Source organism: Ambystoma mexicanum, chromosome 5p (genome assembly GCF_040938575.1).
Source record: "Ambystoma mexicanum isolate Mex_15411 chromosome 5p, UKY_AmexF1_1, whole genome shotgun sequence".
Taxonomy (NCBI): Eukaryota; Metazoa; Chordata; class Amphibia; order Caudata; family Ambystomatidae; genus Ambystoma; species Ambystoma mexicanum.
This window is the reverse complement of record NC_090930.1, coordinates 971,860,923-971,882,411: the sequence shown is the minus strand read 5'-3', so window position 1 is coordinate 971,882,411 and position 21,489 is coordinate 971,860,923. Positions and strand designations below refer to the sequence as shown.

The following is a 21,489-nucleotide window of genomic DNA, read 5'->3' as shown; positions in this document are numbered from 1 at the left end:
AATAAGAGATTCTGTCTTGAAAAGTATAACAAGGGTTTACATGTACTTACTTGTGAAAGTTAGTTGGCAACTGTAACTCAGAGTGAGCAGTTACAAAAGTTCTTACTTACCTTGAATGTGCGTTGTGCCATTCTGAAAAGTATATATAAACACAATTTATAGGCAAATGGTTGTGCCTCCTCCCCAAAAGTAATGCTGTTGGCTTCACTAACCATTTATTTCAAAGAAACTGGATCTTGCTTCCCCTAACCTGCTGTATTGCCCGTTTAGAAAAAAGTCTGCCTTAGGTTTTACCTACCTAGAATAACATTGAGACATTCATAAAAGTGCAACATTGGATTTTGCTTTCCCTGGTCGGTTTTATTCAGATGCTAAAACAGTCTTAGCTCTATACAAACCTTTACATTGCTGATGGCTCCTTTAAAATGTATATAGGTTTTACTCACCTGGAGTTAGCTGTGTGCCATCCTAAAATAAGTTAGAGTCATTGCTTACCTCAGTCGGTGTTCCACTGAGACGAAAAACTACTAATTGTATATCACACCAAAAGGTCTTACTCAACTAGTATGATATGGCATTTGTAACGAGCCTGTAAACAAGTGTTTCTAGGCGCGACAGTAGCTGTTATCATAAATGTAGTAGGTATATACTGTTCCTTTCATACGTGTTGCACTATTCTGAAAAGCATCCTGGTGTTAGGGAGAATTCTCATAAATGTGCCAATTCCCTTCACGTTAGAGACCCCCAGCAACTTTGCTGGATTTTGAGGACTTGATTTCTTTACCTGGAGAGAGTGTGAGCCCTTTTTCCCCACTCTCTCATGTATTTTGATGTACGTTTTACTCTTGTGTTCTTTGATTATGGAGTTTTATACAGCTCCATAGGCATCATCTTTTCATGTGTATCACGCAGCACCTTCAGTGCAGTGGCACAGGGATGTCTTTTAGACTTATAAATACCTTCTCTGAGATAAACTACTGTTTGCCAAAGAATGCAAAGTGAAATTAACTTTACTAGTCTTTTCAAATTCCTAGACCCAGCACACACTATTTTACAATAGAGTGCTGCAGGGGGTTAGCTAGTATCCCCTGTGTCTACTCATCTAGCAGTCAAATGCTACCCTTTCCTAGCGAAACGGCTGGTGGCAGTGTTTTTACGAGCTACCATGATTTTTCCCGACCGCGAACAATGGTAGCGTTAAATCGCAGGAGCCATGTTTTTCAAGATGGGGTCTGAGCCTCCTTTGTAAAAACAGGTCCCGGTCTTCTTCCTGCTCCTCCCCACCCCCCCGTTTATTTTTGGAAAGGTACCTCGAGTTTGTCTCTGCGCACCAAACCAGGTTTGGTCCCTTTGTTCCATCGACTTTGGCGGGCTTCAGGACTGAAGACCGCATCTGACGCCTGAGTGTCTGGGGTGGGCAGGAAGTGAGGGAGGTGCCCGAAACTCCCTGTGCTTAGTCTCCTAGGAGACCCAAATGCACTATGGCGTGATTGGCTGGCTGACTGTCCGGCAAGGACAGCCCCCCTGCTGGGTGAGTGACAGCTAGGCTGGAATGAAAGGGAGAGAACCAAATAATGTCCCCCGCAACACCCCGCTCACTATACTAACAAAAAAAATGAAAAGGACCCTGCGGCGCCGGTTCCCGATCACAGAAGTGAAAAGGAACTGGCGCCGCAGTGAGACAGCGTGAAGGAAAGGTAAGTAGGGCTGGGGTATGTTAGAGGTGTGTTAAGGGTGGGGGTGAGGGCATGGGTTTGTAGGGGTTTTAATGCGTGTTCGTAAGGGAAATGTGCGAACCTTTTGTGGTTTGCACATTTCTCATGCAAACATTTCCGTCGTTGACTTTTCCGTGACAGAAAAATCACACAGATCCAAATACTGTGTAGTACCGACTTATACCAAAGTTTGGTTTTGCTTACACCTGTAGTCCTAGTTGTGTGTAGTGGTCCCAGAGGGTACTGGACACAATTCTGCCCAACACCTGGTAATCAGGATGATTATGTGATTTCTTTGCAGAGTGTCTCTGCATAACTGACAGGGTCTACTACCCTTGTATTACAGAAAGCAATACAAAAGTAACTTATGGTTTTTACTCCCAATGAATAGGTGTGGTCTTTACTAAATGTGTATGATAAGGTTTAACTTCTAGAACTACTGTTAAGTATTTTGAAGGTGTTATGCTTTGGTCAGTGTACCTTCAAGCATTGTGTTGTGGTTTTTTTATTAATTTGTTTACGACTATGACCAGTACTTACCAAGACTTAACTTGGCCTCCTTGTATTTATAAGAAACCTTTATTTTTTAGAATACTTCTGGCTGTAAGTGTTTCTATTGAATCCTTGGTGTACTACAGGTTCAGTGTACTTTCCTACAGACCGCTCTCCCTCCTAAAATAAGCCTGGCTGCTCGGTCTACACTACAATATATTCAGGTAGAACAACCTTATACTAAGAGGGGAGTCTTGCACTGTCTCAGTTGAATGATTTAACTAAGCCCTTAGTTGAACTTCAGAAAAACTGTCCTAACAGACTAGAGCTGAAAGGGAAGCCGTGAACGGAGGAGGAGAACCGAACGTGGTACAGGACAGAAGGACTACTCAGGCATCGGTCAAGTCGGACCTCTGGGTGACCCAGTTACCGGCAAAGCTTCAGAGACCGGGCACGCAGAAGGGAAGAGTCAGGCGTCTGAAGAGCAGCTGCAGATCCAGTCGGTTAACCAAACACTACCGGAGCCTCGAGAGGGGACGCAGCTGGTCAGGAAACACTGGTACCTGCACGGAAAGACACATGTATGCGGGTTACCTGAGAGAAAGTAACAAAGAATATCAGTGTCTGGCACCCTGTGAGAGAAAAGGACAGTCCATGAGAGGACAGTTGCTTGGTAGGAGAGTAAACCAAGCTATTCAGAATATTGCGAGTCTGGGACCTGCACCCATATGGAAGCTTGAGAATAGGAGAGTTAAGAAGCCTGGAACTGTAGAGGACTAATTAATGAGAGCCTGAGAATAAGCGGATCAAGAACCCTGGAACTGAAAAAGACGGTTTTGATCTGTCCCAGCGTGCCAAGTTGGGAGGGGGGGGTAAAGCAAGGTGAATCTGAGAAGCATATCCTTGTGAATTACCCAGTGACATTTGCCTAAAGAGAATACGGGTCTTGGGAGCCCACAAGGAAGGAAAGTAAAACAAGATGTCATCTAGGAAAAGGAGCATGACCCTAGCCTTGGAGTTTGATTTGTGAACGTTGTTTTTAATCGGTTTTGGTTACCCAAGAGAATGGGAACTTCTGTTGGTTGTAACTACCATCAACACTTTACTGTGGGAAGATATCATCCTTGCACAGTTTAAGTTATTAGCGTTAGGGACAAAGGTAGCTTTTCGAGACCCAACAGTGATAGACTTTAGTTTTGGACATTCTGACAACTTCACTAATTTTCTTTGAAGCAGTGAAAACCCTCTTAGCTTTAGGGATGGGGGGCATTTTTCCAACCATTTCTTTATCAATGAATGTTTGCACCTAAAAATATGTCACCATTGTGTCCGAGCCTTAATTCTACACCCTTACAGTGCCCAACTTTGGAACACCTACAAAATGCCTTTTAGCTTTGCCAAACTAATCCTAGACCTTTGAAAGAAAATATATAGCGACCTGTGGGTCTAGGACACTAGTTCCCATCTTTTCTAGCTGGGGAAAGACATATTAAGGTGTAGTGCCTTATTTTATAAAGGTTTTGCATGGTGTTTCTAACTGCTTTATTTTCAACATATTAGTTCTCCAACTTCTGGTTACTTACCTAGGTCTTTTATTCACATACTTTACTACTCTATGGTATTCTGAAACTGCTTTAACTGTATTCTTAAAGAGAGGTTCTGGTGCTCCTCGCAAAGCACACCAATGTGAGTGTGTATATAGTAGCAATTACTGTTTTAATGCATTACTAACCTGTGGTTTTTCATTGCTAAGAGTTTGTCTAAGGCCTAAATAAATAACTATTTTGGACATTCTGCCTAACTTGTATTAGTAAGAGTGCTCTGTGTGTGCTTAACCGAAACCTGCACCACCATCACACTTACAAAGTCTAAGCCTTGCTCCCAGTCACACTACCAAGATCGAGATTTAGACAGTCTTTCTCAGTTCACCAGAACAGGGTAGCCTCTCAGAATCTTCACAAAGGGTGGGATGCAAGCGAATACATCTTAACAGAGTCCAAACCTAAGCTCCTTTCACAGAAAGGAGCTTTGTGAGCTCAGATCACATGACCACGTAGACAGGCCAAATGGCTGTTCCAAGTCGTTCCCGCTGTGAAACACAAACAAGTTACAATCACAGCCATAAAAATGTAAATTGCTTGGCCACCAAATAAGCAGTATAGAACTGTGACCAGCCTGAAACACTGATAAGGTTTGAGGAGAGAATGGTTGAGTGACATTTTTGTCGTCTTTACAAAATGCCCTTGATCACTAGGATTGTAAAAGAGGAAACTTGGAGATTTTGTTTAAGCAAATAAATCACTTAATATGCTTTTACACAGGAAAACAGCTGGATCCATTTGACGAGAAAAGGAAATCCAGTTTTTTCCCCCGTATATAGTGGGATTGTGCCCAAGTGGAAAAGCATAGCTTTTTCCACTTGTATCTTAAGCACTGATATGATCAAATGTAGCTATTGAGGAACTAAAGTCTGCAGTCAAAAACACAGTTTAATGAATACCAGATCAAACCAATACATATATCGAGACAATGCCACTCTCTAGTTACCTGGAGTTTCCCAGAGGATCTGTGACCACTTTACCGCCTCTGCATGAAGGATACTTGGTTAAAAAATAGTAGTACAGCTGGAAGTCATCCACTTCAGGAGTTAGGTCTCCTACAAATATGGAATAATCCGGCCTACAGAGATTGCAGAAATAGAATTGGAGGGGGGTTAGTATTAAAAACCTTTGTTCCTTGTCATACAGCCTTTCCACATCATCTCGCACAGCAATCAAAAAAATAAAAAACAGCAATTGGCTGATTCAATGTTCTATTGGTTGCAATTATTATCAATCATTCATATAACAAATATAGATGGTTTAACAGTGTTAATTTCAGGTCAGATGCATTCATAAAACAAAGTCAATTATCCACACTCACAGAAAAGTTACAATGATAAAACATGGAAGAAATACACAATTAAGACAATGGTATTATTTCAAAGCCATAAAACTATTAAATAACATTTTACATATATAAATAGGATTTAAAAAAGATGGCAGGTTTAGCCATCATCATAACATTGGAGATTAGTGTCCGGCACCATTTGTTTGCCCCCATCCTCCGAAGGATTAAAATTGACGCATCAGAAATTAGACAAATTCAGTACACATTTCTGTAATCTGTATTGCATGAAATAAAGGTTTCTGCCATAATTAAGGCACCTGGTCTTCTGGTATATATTTGTGAACCATGTTCCATCCGTATTCATAATTATTCATTATGCCGTCAGTTTATCTGCATTTCGCAACATTTATGTTTTGTCCTGAAAAGAATGCATATCTATTCATTTTTCTCTGGCAGACGATTATGTAACTATGTTCTTGCACATTAAGACAATATCCATTTTCATGATAATGGCAGAATTTCATTTTTGGGGCGCTTTTTCTGAACTTTGTGAGCCCCCAAAACGTTTTGCTGGCTTTCTTTTTTTTTTTTCAGAGAGACCTACTCGCCCTAGTTTGCCCTTCATAACAGAAACTCATTTTGATGTGCTGCCCATGTTGTGACACGTTTGGAAATGGGTCGGGGGTTGGGTGGTTCCACAGCCTGAGGGTTGTAAAGAGACCCCTTCATCCCGAGTGGAAAAAACGACGGGGTGCCCACCAAGTTAGATCAAAACTCCCTCCATGGGTGTTGAGATGCTAAAATGAATTTCAAGAACCTGGCCTGGTGGACAGATATTATGAGGAAAAAAAACAAGTAAGGGGAGGGGGGGGGGGGAGGAGACAGACGAGGTTGCTATGATACTAGGTCCAGGGGCAATTCTGATAGAGTAGGTGCATAGAATAAAGTAAAGGGAGGCGATAGGAAAAGGAAGAAAGGGAGACGGAAGACAAGTACCGGAATGACGGAGCAGAGGTGTCCAACGAGACAGAAGCAGAAACTTAGTGCGGGAGCAGGATGTGCCGTGGAGATGCTGGGAGCGGCGAGAGAGTTCCTGGGCGCTTGGCAGCTCGAAGAACTAGCGTTCTCCATACTGTGACATGAAGGGAAGCAGGCATTTGACTACGGAGCCGCGAAGGAAGCCGAAAAGACGTCGGCACAATCCAGAGTGGGAAGCTGTTGGGGATCATTCTCAAAAAATGTGCCAATTCCCTCCACCTTAGAGACCCCCAGCAACTTTGCTGGATTTGTTTACCTGGAGAGAGTGCAACCCCCCCCCCCCTCATGTATTTTAATGAGATTGTACACACTGTTTCTTTTGGTTATGGAGTCTGACAAACTCCATAAGCATCATCCTATGCAATGTGTCACACAGCACCTTCAGTGCAGTGGCACAGGGAAGTCTTTCAGATTAACCAAGATTAATTACCTTCTCTGGGATAACTACTGTTTCCCAGAACAGTAAAGTGAAATTGACTTTACTTAGCATTGTACTTGCTAGACCCAGCACACCCTATCTTACAATTGAGTGCTGAAGGGGTTGCTTAGTATCCCCTGTGTCTAAATGCTCATGTAAAATTTATTATGTTACCATTTCCCAATTGACTGGCAGGTGGCAGTGGTTTCGTTTTGAACTACCAAGGTTTGCATTTACCGCAACTGTTCGTGGACCCGGTAACGTTAAAAAAATGACGTCCAGCCATCCTTGTTAAAATGGTGCCTGGTCTTCTTTTTTCGTCAGGTCTTTGTGGAAAGGTCCTTCTAGAGAGTTCCTCTGCACGCCAAACCAGGTTTGGTCTCTTTTTCATTCGCCTTTGGCTGGCTTCAGGATTGAAACCTGCCTCTGGCTCCAGAGTGTCTGGGGTAGGCAGGAAGTGAGGGAGGTGCCCGAAACTCCCTGTGCTTAGTCTCCTACGAGACACAAATGCACTCTGTGGTGATTAGCTGGCTGACTGTCTGGCAAGGACAGCCACCCTGCTGGGTGAGTGACAGCTAGGCTGGAATGAATGGGAGAGAACTGAATAAAAGGACAGTCTTTTGGCTTGGAAGGCAGAGTCGACCACTGGACGAAGGTACCGAAGAACAACTTGAAGAGGACGATCCTGCTGCAACTCCTGGACCGTTGGTTTGCCCGGTGCAGCCCTGCTGCAGTGCCTACTTGCCAAATTCGTATTGACAGAGAAGCCCCTGCAAGGACGACTTCTCCCTTTGAATTGGTGGGATCAATCAACTCCAAAGTAAGCCACCTGGACACGCATCTCTGAGCTGGTTGAATTTCCTCAGAGTTGCTGCAGGAAACCGTATAGCCAAGGAGAGGGACACCAGATTGTGTGTGTTGCTTTTAAGCTGGCCTAAAGCTTTTGGAAGATCCTCCTGACTCCCACGAAGCAGGACCGACCAAGCCCGATTCCCCCCTCAACAGAGTGTGGGACCCCAGAAGTGAGGAAAGTCCATCTTGACAGCCAGGAACCACGCTTGTTGCTATTTGCTGAAACCGAGTAGCTGAAACGCGAAACAGCCACTGAAAGTGAAGTTTGCCGGTTGCGAGTTTTGACAGCTCTAGTGCATTGCAGGAGTCCCCCGACGTCCTCCCTCCTGTCCCCACGACTGAGGTCCAGGAACAGCGAGATCGGCAGAGCTGCACAGGAACAGAAGTCATCAGCTGAATCTTTTTCTTCATTCTAAGGTACTGTAAAAAAAGTCTAAGAGAACTTACCTCTTACTGTAGAAGTGGTTAAAACTTCTGCAACTCACAAGTCTAATCAGCTTGCCGCCCTAGATTTTGATTCTTCTTTTCATCAAAGAGTCCCAAGAACTTGTGCAAAGGCTTTGCCATCTACTAGAAGTGCTTTATCCTATGCAAGACTTTTGTCCATTGACTTTGGCTTAGCCTACATAATTGAACGACTCTTCTATAATAATTTAAAAGTATTTGCCCTACTTAGAAACATTTGTGATCTCTTGTGTTCTAATAACCTTTCCCTTTCACCAACTTTTTAAGAGTGTTCTGAATGCCAACAGCAAGATAGTAATGTCCCCAGCACCCTTTGTGATGCCGGAAAGGCATTGGAGAGACAGGGCCTCCCTGTCCTTGTCCTGTAGCCCTTTTTCATATTCTGTTCTGTGTTGTTTTCTGCCCAGGAGTCCATGGGGGACTCCTGGCAGTGCAGCTCTTCCTCTTTTTGGTTTGGTGTACAGACCCATGGGATACCTTTATGGCACCCAGGGGTGGGGGTGCAACCCTGTGCCCCTAGTGTATGTTTTTTGGGCACCTGTGTGTGACCCACAGAGCAGGGTATAGGCTGGTGGCAGCACCATGCTGAATTTGACAGGTGCTCTGGGGGTCTTCCATTTTGGGATACCCAGGCCCTGCCATTGGAATCAGTTGATTCCTGATGGAAAACAAGATGGCCCCTGTGGCCTCTTGCTTTCTATTGCCTCTTACCTTGTTTTCCCAAAGTCCTGGGAAGCCCTGACTCTGCCCCTTCCCCCTGCCTGGCTGGTGGGTAGAAGTTCCATATATGGAGTTGTTGTGAAGGCCAGGCCAGACTAGCTGGAGCCTTCCCAGTGACTGTATGTTGTGGGTACCCCTGTGGGAGGACCTGGGTGAATGGAGTGGTGTGACCAATATGCACTCCTTGTTGTGGCTGTCTGGTTTCTGGCATGAGAGACAAAGACTGAGACAGCGCTGCCCGAAACTGGCTGAATGCAGTGTGTAGTGTTGAATGGCTGGGTACTTGTCCCAATCCACATTCCTTGTTGTGAGTGTCTGAGAGGGAGGAGGATGGCCTGAATGCACTGTATGCCTGATTGGCTGACTGACTGCATGAATGCTCTTCTGTATGATTGGCTGCTGAGTGTGTGCCAGCAGTGTGGATGGGAGACCAAATAGTATATCTGGGGACCTCTCAACACTGGAAATTGTTCAGAAGCTGAGTCTCCACTTTAAGAGTAACTGGAACTGCTGACCCTCGACGCCCAGCTGGAAGAAGAAGCCTTGCTGTTGCTTTTGCTTCAACCCGATCCAAAGGCTGCCGTTTTCGTCGAGGACTGACCCGAGAGAGGACCTGGCTAGGCACCCTCTTCCCGTGCTCCGAGGGACCATCGAGCACCGCTGAATCTTCGCCGAAAGCTTCCTGGACGCCAGACCCTCGAAAGGCTGCCGACCGGAGAAGGGGACCGCCGAGGAGATCGAAGTGAAGCACCCGGACCTCGACCAGGGTTCACAGGTTCGTGTAACCGCTGGAGGACCGTCGAAGCCGTGTCATCCCAGAAGAGGGAACCGCTTGACGCCGTGCCGCCGACGACCGGAGCCGCCTGCTCCTTTGCCTAAGAACATTTGAATCAAAGGACTCCCTCGTCCGCATCGTCGACCACTTACTCCTGCCGGAGAAAGTCGAGGACGACCAACGCGCCGAGGAGAATCTGCCGGTGGGTTTCCCGCCACCTCACGACCACAAAGACTCGATCGACTCGACGCCCCTGCTGGGCCACCGTCCTTCACAATCTTTGTGGTCCAGAACTAGTGTCTCCGAGGTGCCCCGCACGCCTCTTCCTTGCAGGACGCCGACGAGCACCACTCGGATCGAAGCCTGCCACCTCATCGACGCCGTTCTACTCCGTTCACTGTCAGACGTTCGATGACCCGTGTCTCCCGCTTTAAAGGGAAGGCACTCAAGAAGGGCCGTCGATTCCCCGACACCGAACACAGAGTTCCTCGACGCCTCTCGACGATCCGTGACTCCTGCTTTAAAGGGAGTCACTCAAGAAGGATCTATCGACGCCTCTTCGAAGAACTCGACTCCACCAGGTACATTGGGGGTAAAAACATAGGAGAGAATAAGACTAGTGATCAATATAAGGACTGGGCTTGTGTTATATATCTTTATTTTACAGGTTGCCCAGGTGGGGGGATCCCCACACAGAACTGTGTCCATTGGTAGGGGCCAGTATTCTGCCTCTTGTTTCAACCATCTTGCTTTCCTTCCTCTTTATTGCTGGTTTTCCTCTTTATTGATCTGTGTGACATTGCTACAGTATTGTTAATGCACTTTAATGAGATCTAATATTAGTGGTACCACTTTAGAATTGTAGATATTTACCATTGTTGATTTTCCTGAGCACAAAGGGCGTTATTGTGATAAGTGTACATAACCTTTGAACATTAATTATATAAAGACTGTTTTCAGTAATACAGTGTGTGGACATTCCTTTGTGGGGGCTTGGGGACTACACTGTACTTAAGAACCAGCCTGCATCACCTCCTGAGAAGCTAGGCCTTGATTGCTCGACCATAGCTACCGAACAGAGAATCTTGGCTGGGGTCCTCTGTGCCTCCCCTCTACCATATAGAGAGCAGAAGTACAGACCACCCCCACCAGTCTTTACACCCTTGTCATTGAAATCACCTGTGGGTGTAGGCAGTGTGTGGGCCATCCCAAAAGGGTCTTGTCTGATTCAGAAACCAGAAACTCAGAGTGTACAGTATTGAAGTGTATTTGTGTGTTACCATTATATTGCTCCCTTCTGAAGAAGACTTTATAACCGACAGATAAATAAATTAATAATAGTTTATGCAAGAATCCTTGAGTGTAAGAGTTTATTTCAATAAGTGTAAATCTTTGTGTAACTCCACTACAGCTCACATTTCCCCTATTGAGATAAGCCTGGCTGCTCAACACGCTACCAAAATTGTTTAGTACAAGCTTATGCTAAAGGTTGGTTTGCCTATACCTGTAGTTATAGTTGGTTGTAGTGTTCCCAGAGGGTACTGCATTCAAACTTTGCCTAACAGAAACGAGCAGCAGAGCCACGCTGCAGAAGCCTGAATAGGACTGGAGATGCCGGAGAAAAAAAACTGTAAATTAACCCAACGCAATTGGGGACCGCTGGGCCTTCCGGCAACTGTGCCAACGACAATTTGAATGCTAATACCGAAACTACAAGAAGCTTGTTTGAATGCAGAAAAGGCAAAGTACAGATTCAAGTCCAATAAGATACGGGTGCATGAGATGCAAGTGTGGGGCAAAGTTTGAACAAACATTACCGCAAACAGATATAGAAAGCCAAGAATGATATATGCAGTTTTGGTGATAAAGGGGACCTGTGAAATACCGAAGTCGTCCTGGCAAGGGAAGGATACCAGGCAATTGAAACACAAGAGAAGGCCCAGCAGGAGAGTACACCAGGCAGTTGGAATTGGATACAGAGTACTGCCAGGGGATTATACCAGGCAAGTTGCAAAGCTAAAAGAAATACTAAAGAAGGACAGTGTTTGCTAGACAAAGGAGACACTTGTGTTAACTAAAGACTGTTAAATAACATGTAGCCTAACAGGAATATTGTGAATCAAGGAGCAAGTGTTAGGACAGTTTTTCTGAAACGACTTAGTAAAACCATTCAACTGAGGCAGTACAAGACTCCACTCCTAGTATACAGCTGTACCACCTTAGTACATGGTAGCGTAGACAGAGCAGCCAGACTAATCTTAGGAGGGAGAGAGGGCTGTAGAATCAGTACAAATGAAATTGTAATACAAATGATCCAAAGAAACAAAAACACTTTGTATTGTAAAAATAAAGGATTCATTTAAATACAGGTAGGCCCAGATAAATCTAGGGGTGAATAAGTAGCAACACATTATATGAAATCACAATTATAAAAACACAGCACTATACTTGAAGCTACACAGACCAAAGTGTATACCTTATTTGGAATACCCAACAGTAGTTCTAGGGAAGTCAAAACCTTTTCATACACATTCAGTATAGGTCACACCTATTCTTGGTGAGTAAAAACCAATGGTTACTTTCACAATTACATTCAGCAATGCAAGGGCAGTAGACCCTTCCAGTTGCACAGTGATTCACAGTACAAATCACTTAATCAGTCAACTGGACAATATACTTTGTGAATAGTGGAACACTTATTCCAGGTACGGTAAAAACCTATAACTACTTTTTTGATAACACAGTCATACTATGTGAGTAAAACCTAAGGATGTAATATTCAATTACAGGTGCTTTTGAGATCAGTGAAACACAGATTGAGATAAGCAATAACTCTTGTAACTTATTTTTGGATGGCAAACCGCTAACTCAAGTTAAGTCAAACCCATAAACGTTTTATATCTCACAAGCAGTCCAGGTTAGATCTTTCCCAGCTATAAGGATAACTGCAGTATGACTTATCAGGGACAGTTAGAACCACAGACTCTAGGTTAGATAGCACAGGGAAAGTAAAACCCAATGTTACACTTTACTGAATGACTCAGTTATTCTAGGTAGGCAACAACCTAATGCAGATTTATCATGGACAGGCTAGCAGCAAGTCAGGGTAAGCAAGACCAAGTTGGGGAACACTCATACAATTATCCTCAAAGGACTAACCTGGTGATACCAACAGTTGGAGGACACTCATAAAATTACCCTGCAGGAATAATCTGGTGAAACCAACACATTACTTATGGGAAGAGGCACAACCTAATCACAGGAGAGTGGTAGACCTTCACATGTACTTTCTATTAGACTGGCAAAACAGTTTCTAAGGAAAGAAAGATGTTAAGCATACTTTTAAGAATAGTTCATCACACATTCAAGATAAGTATGAACTTTTGTAACTGTTCACTCTTAGAGTTACACCAACTCCTTACAAGTAAGTAACTTGTGAACACTTATTTTCTTTTCTAGGTAAAAATCTTCAAAGTCTTTCCCTTATTCTTGGAGCATGAGTGTTCTCAGTGGCAGAAGGGGGGTGATCACTGGGACAAGTGATCAACAGGCAGTGTCAGAATAGGTTATTTAGTAGCAAAAGTCAGACTTCCTTAGGAAGACTGGGCAAACAGGTGAGTACTTTACTTCTGAGTTAGAAAAGAGTTCAGGGGCGTCGCAGAAGACACCCTAGCAGGATTCTAGCAGTGGGACTGGGTGCACTAGATGAGAGGCCTCCCCATCACAGAAAACACCCCACAGCTACACAGAAATCCTAACAGACTTCAGGTAAGTACATACCCAAGCCAACACAGTACTTCAGCATTCAAAAAGATTTTGCAGCAGGACGACATCGGGGTCTGCAGCAAAATGCCCAGTCAGTGGATTCCTTGTCGTGGTGACTAAAAACAAGACCTCAGAAGGAACTTTGCAGCAGGGATCAATGAAGAAGGCTCTAGGCAAGGATTGCCTCGCGACTGAATGCAGTTCTGCGGATTTGGCGCCTTTTTAAAGAGCACAGAAGACAGAAAATCGCGGTTGAATTCTCGTTGTTACAAAGGTCCAGCACTCCGTTGATGGGACTTTTCAGACTCGATTCGTGTCTCTGGAGATCCACCAGGATGCCCACGCAATTTCTGCGAGATTCGGAAGACCGTGCACCGCATAGTGGCTCAAGGTCCCAGGGGGATGGCTCAAAATGCAGGTCTTTAGTCTAGTGGGTCTCACCAGGCTCTGGGTCAGGGTCGTCGTTTTTGGAGTACCCAGGTCGATTGGAAGGAAGACCTACAGCAGGCTCTGGTTACACAGCAGGCTTTCCGGTCGCTGGAAGTCGTTTCCTTCGTCATCCTCTTCAGTTTCGGTTCCAGTGGTCGACTTTTCTTCAGTTTCCAGGTTTCGCAGTATTTATCATCAGGAACAACAACACAACCTCTGCATTCTCTCCCCACATTTACAAGCAGGGGTGGTATGGTTGACCAATCAGGACAGCAAGCCCCCCCGCTGGGATTTGTCGCAGTTCAGGCAAGGCGAAAGACAAAGGGCTGTGGAGCTTTTGACTCTTCCCTCGCTTCCGCTCCCATTTTGCTCTGTGTGCAAAACGTGGGGAAGGGAGACCCAGGCTTCCACATCCTGACATAATATTTAAGAACACTTTCTATTCTTGAAAACTATTCCTCATCCCCTTTTGGTATTAGTTGTGAGGTTTGGCAATAGGTTTCTTAGTATAGGCCCTTATTATTTGACACAAGGCCACTAGGACTCCCTTATTTTTCATTTGATGGTCAACGCTTGCTTGAATCTTAGATTTATGTTTAGATTAGACGTTTTTCCAACCTACATATAGCATTCATTGTTCAATAAACACCTTTGAACTGTGATCACTTGTGTCCGTCTGTCTTTTTGCCACCATGAATTTCTCACAGACCCTTGACCAGACCCCTGTCGGAGAAGCCTTTCTCCAGAAGCTGTCAGAAGTGCCCCCGGCTCATTCCGTGGGCTATCCAATCTCTGCAAAGGTCTCTCTGCTGTACCAGTCACCGTCCTGAACTGGAAATTGAGACCCTGCAGGCCGACGACCTGAGGCTGAAGACCCTCTCTCCCGTTGATGCTGCTTTCCAGAATGAAGAGTGACCTCCCTGAAGCGGAGTCTTCCTCGACAGCCCACATCTCGCCTGCTACCCCTTGATTGGGGTGAGCTTTGCTGCTGCTCTTCTCTGGTGTGTTGCAATAGGCCTAGTGTTGGAAAGTTGCTAAAAGAGAAATCTTTCCCGGCATATTCTATGGACCTGCAAACATTTTGCTTTCCACACTGACCTGACCTTTTACAGTGAATTGAAGACTTCAGCTAAACTCCACTGTGCTTTTGCTCACATGTTACGCGGAAACTGACTACTTCTTCATGGTTGTCAGTACTGGTCTCCCTTAGTCTTCTGACTTTGTTACTTTTTTGGTATTTTTTTTTTATCATTGCTCAATGCATCTTACAATGCAGTGCAATGGGGATTCTTCTGTATGACCCTACACTAGAGTCAAAGGGATTTTTCTGGTTACCTAAGATGTGCTAAAGGACAAACTGTTAGCAGCAAACTTTTTCTTACTTTTTCCTGTACTTAGCCTCGCTGCATTTACTGCGTTTGGCTACTAACAGTGGCTAGTGTCCAAACATGGCAGTTCCACAAGGTTTTTTGTTTGTTCCTTGGCCATCTTGCCTTTTAGCCTTCTTCCTGACATGCCAGGTCGGGAAAATCCTTTAATGGTCATGCACTGCATGGGAAAAGCCTGGCTTTTCGTGGGCTACTGCAGGGGTTGGTTATGGGGTCCCAGGAAATGTGTTGGTCACAATCCATATACTAGTGCCTGAATGTCTGGTGTGCATGCTTGCAGGAGATTGGACTATTGCTGGTGTGCATGTGTGGGGCATATCTTGCCATTGGAGCGCTGAGTCGGATCACTCACAAGACTTTGGGATAAGAAGAGTGTCCTGCAGCCATTCCAGCAGATCAGAAGAGGAGCCAAGTATCCTGTGCAGCTGTGAAAACTGAATGAAGACCTGTGGGCGATCCCTGAAGCTGCAGTGAAACCCTGTCGAGCTGCTGATCCTAGAAGATCCTTGTTGGTGCTTCGGCACGCTGGACCAGTGGGAAAAACTGGTGCCCAAGCCAGTTGAAGTCTTCGGAATTGTCCCAGGGCTATCCAGGGGACTGACCAACTACGAAATTGGGCTACCGAGTTAGGAGCGTCGTGGTCCTGTGTTTTTGCCCAGAACTTTGGGGACTGCCAGCTTGTCCTACAGAGGTAGTCTCTTCCATATTTTGGCACTCCAATATAAGGGTCCCGAGATACAAGGCTGACTTCGACCATGACAACTGTGCCCTCTGTTGTTGCACTGCAATGGTGAATGTCACCAGAAACTGCTTTTCAACATCCTGTTGGGTGCCGAAAGGAGGCCTGAACCCAAGTGAGCTCCATTCTGCAAGTGGAACATGTTGCACCAGCATCTGTGGCAGACCAGGGACTCCCACGAACCTGCAACTCCTTGGCACTGAAGTCCGGAGGAAATGCAACCTCAGACGACCCTCTAAAGACCTGCCAAGTCCCAAGAGAAACCAGAGTACAGGCGGTGTGTGTTACAGTTGTAATTACCAGAACCCCCATCTCCACTTTTAAAAGTTTTCCTACGTTTTACATTAGTTTGGCTTTGACACAGCTTGTTCTCCCAAGCACTCCGAAAGGTGGGGATAGTTTTATTGGCTCGAATGCCATCTTATCCATCTTCACGTCCCCAGGGACCCTCTGCTAACTTCCCACCCAACTTACAAAACCGTGCAGAACTTTGGGCACAACCAAGATGCGTGAAAATTTTTTTTTTTTTATTATGTCATTCTTATGTTTTAGACCTCTCAAGCAAGGTGCCCTTTGATTACACGTGTTTCAGCAACACTAGTGCCTTGTCGCAAATCTGGGCATTCCATAAAACATTTCTTTTTTCCAATTTCGTATTGATTTGTAGTCAGGCCTCTTGCGTGATTAAATATGCAAATAACTGGGTTAAATCCCATCTAGGGTTTTCACGATTATCGTGCAGCATTGGCTCGGAGAGACAGCTGTGAGAACGGCACTAGTGTTGCCGAAACAAGAGTAATCAAAGGGCACCTTCCTTGAGAGGTCCAAAACATAAGAATGACATCATTAAAAATGTGTTTTTTTCACGCATCTTGGTTGTGGCGCAATTTAATGTTGAGGACAATAGTCTACAATTTTGAGGTGGGGTCTTGACCTCCGTTCCTCACATTTGAGACAACACCCTAAGCAGGGGTTCGTGTAACCAGGTCGCCCAGCATAAGAAGTTGATGTAACAACCCCCCCATATCCCAACCCATACAATTTAGGGTTGACTTGTAAAGTTAGGATTGTAAATCCTGTGGACAGTTGGTGCTATCTATAACCATTTGCCTTTCCTTTCAGGTATTGGGGGAGAGGGGTTACTGGATTGTTCAGCACCAACTACAATGACATTAAATCTCTTGTACAGTTTTTTAGTACTGCGTCATAATATTACTTGCCAAATAGTCATTCTTCATGCGTTTCCTGAGCCTATAATAAATGTGTTACGCTTATAACTAACTGGATTGTTGGTTGCTGAGAAAATCATAGAACAGGGTGCAAGCCTTGAAAACAGTTTGCGCCCCGTCCTGCTGTGGTAATAGGATGGGCATAAAGTTCCCTTGTCTGGTCATTAACGGTGGGTTTCAGGCCAAGAACCCCCAGAGTAGCTCCTAGTGTGGTGGGATTAAGAGAGCATCCGAAAAATATCTATTTTCTAAACTCCAATGGTACATTTAAAACCAAAATTGAAGCCAACAAATTGGTTTTGCCAAAGCTTGTTCTAGGGGGACTTTAAAGACTTCCTGCTCCCTCCCCATAAACCATCCTGGAACTTTATAAGGTACCTTGAGCAGTTCTTCCATACGAGATAGGTAGGCCTAGTATATTATCACTTATAAGGCAAGGTATATGGTTACTCTTTTAAATGCATTATTTCACACTTTACTACCTACAGTTTTCCTCATTTCATTGATTTGAACTGCTTTCACTGGTTTTATTTGTAAAGTGTAGGTGAGAATGCCAACTATGTTCATACACGTGGGTATAATTGTGCTTTTTCGGCTTTACTTCTGCATTATAGTTAAAAGCCTAATAAATTAGCATATTATTGAACACTGCGTATTTTACTTGAGTGGTTTATGTGTAGTTAACTGTACTACCCACGCCACAGCAGATCTCCTGAAGTATGCCTTACTGCTCAGTCTGTGTCGCCTTAATAGAGTTTGGCGAGACCGAAGTGTCAATTGCCCTGTTCAGTAAAATGAATCGACTCTCGGAACATACGTTTAAAAAGCAATCTCAACACCTGGGATGGGGGCCAACACAGCAGAAGACTCAGCAGCCACAAAGATGGTGACAGCAGCATGAAAGAACCAAACGAAGGTCCCAGGTGATCCCGGTGTAGCAGGAAGTGGCTGCCAGCCAGAAGACTCTCCACCTTAGGGCACTTTGCCCAGAAGGAGTACAGAGGCAAGAAAGATAGCCCATGAAGGAAGAACCAGTCCATCCAGAAAGGACAATGGCTGGAAGCAAACAAAGAGCTGTGTATTGGATTGCACCAGCAGGAAAGAAGTAGGATGCTAGGACAAAGGAGCCAGGATCGTCAGCAGCAGCCCATATGCTGCAGCAGCAGCCTTTTTGGAATTCAGGTGCAGATGAGGAATGCACAGGGGCTTCCACTGATAAACACTCTAGGTGAGCAGCGAGTAAAAACAATTTGATCAAAGCACCAAGCGCACAGGCACCCCAACACTGGATGTAAATTGGGCAATCTAGGGGCAGTTTACAATAAGGGATAGTTGAACTGTAGATGCTCGTTTATGGTTTTAAATGTTCATGCAAGGATGTTATAATTCACAGAATTGTTATTGATATTGATATTTTATTTCTATCGCGCTCATTCACAAGTGTTTCAGAGCGCGACAAGGCAAGGGAAGAGGAACAGAGGAGAAACAAAAACAACGATCTTACTAGACCCAGTGACATTGAGAACGTGCAAGTGCATGGTAGAGGGAGAAGTGCATGGAAGGGGGAACAAAAGGAGAGTGCGGAGCAAGGAGGAAAAAAAAAAAACATAAATAATAAATAAATAACAAGTCAACAAACAGAGGAAGTGCAGCCAGCAAGTGGCAGTGCTGGGTTTAAGGCAGAAGGTTGGGAAGGTCTGATAAGTGCAGGAAGAACAAAACAAAAAGGGGAGGGGGCTGTGTGGGTACAGATACAGACCCCAGTGCAAGGGGTGGCCCGGAGGCAGTGAGTGCGGGTGGCAAGACAAGCAGGTAGCTGGGCCCAGAGGAAAGCGGGTGGCCAGGTGCATGGTGCCTTGGGAGAGTAGAGTCAGCAGGGAATAGGGGGGGCAAAGGCAGAAGCAAAGAGGAAAGTCTTGAGGTGCTTCCGGAACCGGAGATGGTTCTCCTTAAGTTTGAGTGGCAGGGAGGCTGTTCCCGAGGGAGGCCCCAGCCGAAGACAGATCTACCCCCAGCTCGTTTCTTTCAGAAACAACTGACCCTGAGGGAGTTAGAGGAGCGGAGTGCTCGAGATGGAAGGTATTTGCGGAGGGATAGCTGAAGGGTCATTTCTGTATTGTATATAATGCAAGTGATAAGGCGCTCAATTTTAGAATTTTACAACATAATATTGTTTCATGTGGTCTTGTTAATGGAAAGGTGTCTACACCGAGTTATGAAACGTACAAAATGTATTAAGTGTTTTTCTAATATAATTTGATGTTTGATGTATGTGCAATAGTTTGAATAAACTAAAAGCAGAATAAAAAAAGTTTGCAAAAACTGTTTGCCTTTTCGGGTTCAGGATGAATCCATGTTAGCAAAACGACCATTGCAGTTGTGCCTCATACTCTACAGACAAAAAAGATGACCCAAAACAAAATGACCGGGAGCAGAGCTTAGTACACCAATAGTACACCAATGGCTACCATAAAGACGCATTGCGCTACTAACGTGGTGAATGTAGCAACAGCCATAGTGTAACCAAAAAGGAATCACTGTTGCTACCCTCCGTCTCCACAACACGCTTTCAGGTAGAGTCATCCTGCAACCAAAATGCACCACTGCCCTGGTAGTGACATGGGTTACTAAGGGCAGCACACTTCAGAAAAGGTTTGCAGTAGTGGGAGCGGGGGTTACAGTGCAAGTCCCTCTAGCCACAAACGAATGGTTGAGAAACCATGAAAGGCACAACAAAGCCCATATGGCTACCAGGACCCTATTTTGGTTGCAGGGTGTTAGTTGGACTTCAGAAAAACTGTCCTAAGGGCTTAGGTAAAACCATTCAACTGAGACAGTACACAACTCCACTCTTAGTAAAAGGCTGTGCCACCTGAGTCCAGGGTAGCATAGACAGAGCAGCCAGGCTAATCTTATGAGGGAGAAAGGGCTGTGTAATCAGTACAAAGAAATTGTATTATACATATGGTCCAAAGATGCGTTGTAAAAATAAAGGGTTTATTTTATATAGAGACATGTCGAGTGTATTACCTTGGAGTTGCGCCTACAGTTATCAAGAAATAGTATTGATTATTTGGTTAGTATTGTGGTAATAAGTCAGAGACACAATAAAGTTGATAATTCTTGTTTATTCAAATGTAGTTGTTGCCTACATCGTTCAGATATATTGTTAGCTTCACAATCTATATCTGACTTGTGGAACTTAAATTCTTATGAGTCCATTCGTGTAGATTCTTAGATGTCCTTATTGGGTTTTCGTTCTCATGAGTCCATATATGTAGGTCTTGATATCCTTATTGAGTTATTGATTGCAATTGAAATGGATTGTTGATTTCACAATAGATGACTAATTATAGTACTCTTATGAATCAGGGTCCTGTTGATTTCCTCATTACAAATTGGTCCTTTAGGTGTCTTGAAAGTCAATTGTAGTTTCAGTGCTGTGTATTTCCTCGGATTGTTGTTTTGCCTCTTCTGTATATTGCCTATGATTTGTTATTTTGCCTCGACACGCGTTTCCCCAGTAGAGAATATACTGGTTCCTCATTATTAAATATTATTTTATATACAAACAGATCAAGAGATTATTGGGTAAGTAAGTACTATCATAAATCATATACACAAACACATTATAAAAACACAGCACTATGCTTTAAATACACAGACCTTATTTAGAACACCTAACAGTATTTCTAGGGAAGGGGGAGAGGGGGCAAGACCATAGATTACTTTCAGTAACACAAGGGTAGTAGACCCTGTCAGTTATGCATTGACACTCAACAAGGAAATCACAGTCAACCAACTTGTATACTTTTCTGAATAGTGGAACACAGATTCAAGGAACAGTATATACCTCTAGTAACACACCGTTCTATTCGGTGAGTAAGATCTTTTTGGTGTAATATCCAATTACAGTTGCTTTTCAGCTCAGTGGAACACAGTCTAAGATAGGAAAGAACTCTTTACAATAATTCTGGATGCTCCAAGCAACCCAAGGTCAGCTACACCTAAAGGAAACCTTTTCAGGAATTGCACAGCTATTCTAAGCAATTAAGACCTAATGTTATAATATCTTATTACAGTTGCTTTTTAAGATCAGTGGAAGACAGATTGAGATAAGCAATAAATCCAACTTGTTTTAGGATGGCATACAGCTAAGACAAGGCAAGTAAAACCGATATACTATGTACTTGTTGCTATCAGCAACTAAAAGGTAAGTATAACCTTTGGCATACTTATTCTGGACAGGATAACTGCAAGTAAGGGGAAGCAAGATGGGGATACTCCTACATCTATGCTAACAGGAATTGTAAAGTGTAGCAACAGCATTACTTTTGGGGAAGAGGCACAACCAATTCATTAGTGAGTAACTTAACATCATGTATACACTTTTAGGAATAGTGCAACACACATTCAAGGTAAGAACTCTTGTAACTGCTCACTTTCAGAGTTAGTTACCAACCAACTTCTTTCACAAGTAACGTTTGAACAATTGTTATTCTTTTCAAGGCAGAACCCTTTTCTTATCCAGACCTTCCCTTATTCCATAGCATGAGTTCACTCGGAGGCAGTAGA

At 44.2% G+C, this 21,489-nt stretch overlaps 1 protein-coding gene across 2 annotated transcripts in view; it reads right to left on the bottom strand.

The window, feature by feature from the left end:
* Window positions 1–21,489, bottom strand: part of C5PH6orf52 (chromosome 5p C6orf52 homolog) — a 569,473-nt gene that overhangs the window by 290,273 nt on the left and 257,711 nt on the right. For both annotated transcript variants that reach the window (XM_069613440.1, XM_069613441.1), the window contains one exon: window positions 4,755–4,886. In XM_069613440.1, the coding sequence (XP_069469541.1) occupies window positions 4,755–4,886 (132 nt within the window). The remainder of the gene's footprint in view (window positions 1–4,754; window positions 4,887–21,489) is intronic.